This window comes from Carettochelys insculpta, chromosome 6, assembly GCF_033958435.1.
Source record: "Carettochelys insculpta isolate YL-2023 chromosome 6, ASM3395843v1, whole genome shotgun sequence".
In the NCBI taxonomy this organism is placed as follows: Eukaryota; Metazoa; Chordata; order Testudines; family Carettochelyidae; genus Carettochelys; species Carettochelys insculpta.
Window position 1 is genome coordinate 100,339,892 of NC_134142.1, and position 6,687 is coordinate 100,346,578.

The 6,687-nt window shown below is 48.9% G+C and overlaps 1 protein-coding gene across 2 annotated transcripts in view; it reads right to left on the reverse strand.

The window, feature by feature from the left end:
* Window positions 1–6,052, reverse strand: part of NELL1 (neural EGFL like 1) — a 465,040-nt gene extending 458,988 nt beyond the window's left edge. For both annotated transcript variants that reach the window (XM_074999016.1, XM_074999015.1), the window contains exon 1: window positions 6,004–6,052. In XM_074999016.1, the coding sequence (XP_074855117.1) occupies window positions 6,004–6,052 (49 nt within the window). The remainder of the gene's footprint in view (window positions 1–6,003) is intronic.
* Between the last annotated feature and the right edge of the window lie 635 nt (window positions 6,053–6,687).

A 6,687-nucleotide genomic window follows, 5' to 3' on the forward strand; every position in this document is an offset into this window, starting at 1 on the left:
AGTCACTATGGGAAAAGATTTCCTGACAAAACTTCTGTTGACAGAGTGTGGCCACACACAAAAGCTAATCCAAAGAGCACAACGCTCTGTTGACAGCTGCTGGACAGCCTGGCTGCTCTCTCGACAAAACAGGCACCTGGAAGCACAGCACATGGGGCTTCCCATTGTTCTGGATGCCCTGTCTGTTGAGAGAAGGCTCTCCCAGAGCGTCCACACAGCTTTTTTGTCGACAGAATCTGTCCACAGTAGCATTGTGCCTCATGGCTGAGAGGCAAAACACCACCAGTAAAAGTGCCGAGTTCTGTCAACAAACTGTTGACAAAACGCATTGTGTGTGTGGATGTTCCACTGGTTTTGTCAGCAAAACTCACTAGCATAACCATAGCATCTGCAATGAGGTGTTAAGGGATGCTGGACTAATGCGCTTGTTATCTCGAAAATTGTTTTGAGACAAAGGACACATTGCTTAGACACAGTCAGCTATTTCAGGATACATTTATATCCTGAAAAAGCGCCCACCACGTACACGTAGCCAAAGCATCCTATACCGTCTCATGACAAACAGCTTAATGGCATTCATCTCAGGTCAGCAGCTTATAACACTCAACAAAACCAAACAGGCAGGACAAATTTTGATTAAGCACCTGGGAAAAAAAAAAATCTGGGGAACTTTACTGTCCACACAATACCAGCAGGACATTGTTTCTTTAAGGTCTTATCCAAAGGAAATCCTACAGTAAAATCTGATAGTAACATGATCTATTCAGGAAAAATGAAGGGCTGATTTGACCCACGAGATGGAAATATGTGGTTCCAAAACCAAAGGCCCAATTAAGTCAGGAAAGATGTTATACTGGTATCACTGGGTGATCAATCAGTCCCAAAATATCTTATGTCAGAACAATGGACTACTAAGCTACAACCCATGAGCCAAATTCCGAATCCATTACAGTCAACAGAAGTTTTGCTACTGACATCAGGGAGAGAAGAACTGGTCCCTAATACAGCAAAAATAGAGGACACATTAAGCAGAACAGCCTCCCTACTTTTTTGAAAGCTACTGATTCCAAACCCAGCAACAGGCTTCAGGTGGTACAAATCAACGTGGCTCCACTAACTGAGGGTCTGGCCCATCAGGTATCTCTACCTTCTGTCAACTATCATAGCAGTTATTTAGCAAGCCCATACATTGCTTTGAATACCAAGTCATGCTCTTGGGACTGCTCACAGACATGCAAAATTCTGGTTATTTAACATTTTTTTTTAAAATAGTTGTTCCTATTTTATAAGCAGGTCTCTGTTCCCCCAGGGGTCTTCCACTCTCTTTTACTTAAGATCTCTGACAGACAGTCATACAAAGAAAATAAAATGCATCTCTATGAGCAGCCAGTATTTCATATTTTGTCTTTGGAATAGGAAAAACAAAGTTGGAAAAATCTCATTTCCTCTTATAAGTGAGAATTCTCAACCCTTATGTTATTTATTATATACTTATATTATTTATTTTTATATTATTATTATCCACAAAAGTCATGTGAACTATGGACAGGACCCCAGATGGTATTCACTGCTCTCAACCCCTATTGAAGTCAGTGAGCCGAATCCTTAACTCACTTGGGCTACATCTACATGAGATAAATTCAAATTTATTAATATCAATTTTGTAACGCTGGTTTGTATAAACTCAAGTTTGACTATCCTCACCTCCCCATGTGCTTCTCACAAAGTCACCTTATAGCTGCCACACTCAACCGGCAAACATTAACTGTTGCAGCACTGCCTTGTAGGAACCTATCCCACAGTTCACTCATCCCCATAGCATTCTGGGTATGTTCACTTCTATTTGACATCATCTTCCCCCACTGCATTCTCCACATTCCCCTCCTGTGGCAAGCAAACATCCATTTTTCCTGTCGGAAGGAAGGAAAAGCTGGGCATCCACAGAGATGGCAAAAAAGTTAACAAATCTCTCTCTTCTGTAACTGAAATCTCAACTGGCCAACCACTGACTATCCTCCATCTGATCCCTGAAAACAACACAGGGACAGGTGGTATTCTCAGAGTTAGAAAAAAGAGACTGTAAAAGTCTAGGGAAAAAAGATCTTTGTGTTCCTCTTCACTACACAGACGTTGTCAACACAGTGGATGGCAGTGAAATCTCATACACTGAACTTACAACAGAAACAGGAATCTCAACTGACCCTCCACCCTGTGTTTTCAGGGGAGTCAAAGCATGAAGAAAGATAGGAAATGTTAAGAAAAAGATGTTATAACAGAAATATCAAAGCAGCAGGTGTCCGCAATGGACAGCAAACCCCCAAGAACATTTTTGGCAGTGGGAGGGGGGCTGTGGTCTGCAGCTGCAGAGCCAGCTGAAATGTTGAAGTAGTTGAAATAGTCCCCGCCGAGTATCTTAGCTGCCAGGGAGAATTCCCCCCAGCAGCAGTAAACCCCACTGGTCCCTTGCTAGGGGTGTGTGGGGATTTCAGTGGGGGGCCAGTTGAATTAGTCCTCCCCGAATATCTTAACCACAGGGGTAGACTTCCCTCCCAGCGGCAGGAAGCCCCCGAGTATCTTTGCCTCCCTTCGAGCTGTAACTGTGTGCAAGCCAGGACTTGGTTCTGCCTTGCAGCATGGTCAGCACCGAATGACAGGCATGTCCTTTTATTGGGTAGGGGACTACCCACATGATGTGTCTGAGCACAGGAAAGACCCCAACTGCGTGGCGCCTATGGGGAAGGAAGGGGGCCACACACAAATGTAAACTGCTGAGAAGAAGTTTCTCAGTCTCTTATGTAAGCATGACCCCCACAACAGCCTTGTTGCCACGTGGTGTGGTAGGACAGCAGCTGGCACCAGACAGCAAAAAAAGTGTAGAGACAGACCCACAACTTCCATTCAGGGGCTATTTGTAATGGGTAGATGCGCTCACAGCGTGAATAGCAAAATAAGACAGACATTTCTCAGGCTCCACAGGCTTCCTGGGCCTGATTTGAAATTCATGGTCTTCCTGTTACCCAATTCCTGTGTACCTGGAGAGCAGTGGCCAGAGCGAAGCACTGAAGGGCATTGCGGGTTACACATGGGACACCCCTGGAGGCTAATAAATTCGATTTTAAGACTTGGCACTTCCACACTGACCTTTAATCAAGCTTTTGAATTCAAGCTTTACCTGTCAGGTAACCACAATATTGTAATATCAATCTTAGCGTTCCCAAAAATCAAGCTAATGGTATTTACAGTGAAGACAGGTACGTGGTACTATCAAGCTAACTGCCTTAAATTCTAATTTATCTCAAAGAGTAGATGCAGCCTTAGTGAGAGTTTTGTCTGAGTTAGGACAGGAGAAACTCAGCCCCTTCTAAGGGGAGAAGAAGCAACTGCATATGGTATTGAGCCACATAACTATCAACAATGTCCCCAAGAAATCCCTGAAAGAAATTCAGTCAGTCCCACAGCTCAGACAAATTGCAGTGTCTATTTGCATCTTTATCGCCCATTTGGATACTTGAGTCCCAGTAATCATGGGAAGCTGTCAGTAGTTAAATGAACAAGTACGCACAGAAAGCATTAATTATTTGATATAACTCAATCAGGAGTAATTAATAACTCTAGTACCATATATGAGACTTAGACATGGAGCAGAACCCAAGTGTGCTAGGCACGGTAAACACAAAAAGATTATCTATCAATATATACTTTACATATGTACACATCTAGGTTACACTGGGAAGGGAACTTCAAGCAGAAATGGACTTGATAAAATGTAGTTCTTCTCATACAGATATTTGCTATCTGAGAGGTAACAAAGTGAATTCTATAGTGTGTATGTTATCTTTGATTATTAGCAGGATGGCAATTGTTGCACACACACAACTTTCGAAATGGCTTCTCAGTACCAAATGAATTAGTCTCAGATTAGCTTTGACTACCATTTGGAGTGTCAGCATGCAATAATGATGTTATACTAGCTGTGGGGTGAGGGAGGGAACTCTTCCTAGATATCTTTATGTCACACCCTTCAAAATCTAGTGATATTAGATAATGGGCTGATATTGTAACTCTTTCTGATGTTAACTGCCATTTTAAACATTGATTTTCTTGGATAATATACAGTAATTTTGCTGGGTAATTTCCTTGAAAATATCATTTGCACATCACCAAGAACATATCCCCCGATGTACTCTAAATTATAATCTATTAGAGTAGTACTCTACACAAGAGTAGAGGAAACAAAGACTCCACACACACAAAAGCCAGGCTTGCTTGTGTTATATTATTTCTATTAATTCTTCCTAGCAGGAATTTGGAATTCTTACCCTGACTGTTCCTGGGGATTTGCCAGCTCTTTAAACATTTCAAAACCCACATGGAGACTATAAATACAAACAAGCACTGTTCTGCTAAAATATACATTTTAATTAAAATGGCCCCCATTGCAGTCAATATACCAACACTTGCAGACGAAAGATACCAGGGTATTACCAGCTCCTGTGTGATCTGTTATGCATGCTCTCAACATGATCCGGAGACTTGCTGTAAAGTCCCTCTCAGAAACAGCCGGCACTGGTCACAAGTAAAAGGTGGTTTACGGCTACGCATAGGGGAGAAAGACTGCTCAGAAAAGATCAGGTTCACAGGGGAAGCTTTTTAGGCACTAGGTTGCAGCCTGTCTAGCAAATTACAGTTTAAGGCTAACATTGCAAAGGATTCTCTCAACGTTATTAAAGGGGAGGCTACACCACGAATTCCGCCTGCATAGTTGTGCTCTGCCGGAGTCAGAAGAAACCCCGAGAGACCTGATATTTTCCCTTTCCCAGAGCGTGCTTGCTAAGCATTCACCTGTCCTTACTTTCAATCCTTCCCCTCGGTGAGCAAACAGCAGGGAGCGAGGGAGGCAGACTCCGGAAACTTCTCATTATTGAATCTTGCTTCACATAAGCCTTCCCTGAGAGAATGGCTCTTCAATACTACGGTGGACAGCGGAAGGGAGGGCTACCCTGGCTGAGACCGGCCAAAGAAGCAGCGGTCCCCAAAGGGGGTATTCAGTCCCTAAAGGGGCGCGGGGATGGGATTTTTTCTTTCCCGAGTGAGAAGCCCGCACAACTCAAGGGGATTGAACTGCTCGTTAGTTGCAACCCCACGGAGTGCCGGGGGCTTGGGACGTGTATGCGATCGCTGTGCTTTGGCACGAGTCGTTTTCATTGCCCCTCTGATTTCAGGATTACCCGCCGCTCCTGTCCTTCCCAGTCTGAACACCGGCCGAGAGGCTGTTCCCACGGGCAAGCCGCGAGACGCGCCCAGGTGCAAAGCAAACAAGGAGCCAGGCGGAAAGGCTCCAGCGTCTGACCCCTGACAAACCTCAGCCCGACCCCTTCGGGAAATCGCAGCGGACTGATGCCCCCCGAAAGGCTGCTCTGGGCGGGGGATGCATAACCTGTCCGAGCGGACCTCGGCCAGCAGGGAGCGTTTTAACGGGGCGGGGGAGATCTGGGCACATACGGCTGCGGCCACATGTTGTTTATTTCAGGCCCGGCCTAATCGCCACGTTTCCAGCCGCAACCCCATGCTGGCAGCACAGCCTGTGTACCTGCCTTCCCACCCCGCTAGGCGGGCTTGGAGCCGGCCCCTACGCCAGCCGCAGAGGAAAGTTTCCGAGTTCTCTCCGCGGCAGGCGACCCGACCCTTCCCGGGGCATGGAGCAGGGCTACCCGGCGCCGCTTGCCCTTCCCAGACGCGGTGAGCGATCCCCCGGGGCTGGCTCCCCCGAGGCGCCAGCACGTGAACCCCACCCACCTCCAGCAGTGCCGGGCAGAGGAGTCGAAGCCAACGCGCACCTGCAGCGGGCGGCGCCGGCACCCAGCGGGGACAATACACGGCGCGGGGAGGGCACCGGCCGCCCCAGATCGCTGTTCCCGGATGGAGGGAGAGGAAACCCAGCCCTGGACGCGCCCACGCGCGACTCCTCGGCAGCTCTGCCCTGGGCGACCGATCCCTCCTTACCTGCCCTGGCAGAGGCCACGCAAGCCCACAGGACTAGAATGAAATCCATCGGTGCCGGCCCCGCGCAGAGCCCGCCGAGGCAGAGGGAGCGCGCGGGCAGCGTCTCGGGAGCGGAGCCCCAAACTTGGAGCGCGTGGTCGGGCAGGCGCGGGGGAGAGAGCAGCGGCTCCGCCGGCGGCCAGCGCTGCTCCTCAGGAACGGTCCATGCGCCGCGCTCGGGGATGCTGCCCGCTTCCCACAGCCCCCTCTGGCGAGACTGGGCGGCTCAAGCCCGACCTCCCGTGGCGTCCCGGGTCCTCGTCAGAGCGGCTGGCGCCCCGCTCCGCCCAGCTTCACTTGCCTGCGATTAGCAGAGGCGGCCAGGAGGCTCGAGTGCGCAGCGGCTCCCCCTCTCGGAGCCTATTGGATCAGCCGCCCGCCCCCGAAGGCGCGGCGCGGCGCGGCGCTCTGGCGGAGCAGTACAGGCGAGCAGGGGCACTGCCCTGGCCCGCGCTCAGAGCACCGGGCCCTCCGCTTGCTGCAATAAGCCAAATCAGCAATGGAGCAGGCTCCTGGAAAGCACTTGGACGCTAGAGAAATGAGAGGCGAGATGTGTATGTGGTGAAACGCAATTGACCAGTCCCTGGTTTGATAAATAGCAGTAGACCCCGTGCCTAGGGGGCGTGATGGAAATGTAATGAACAG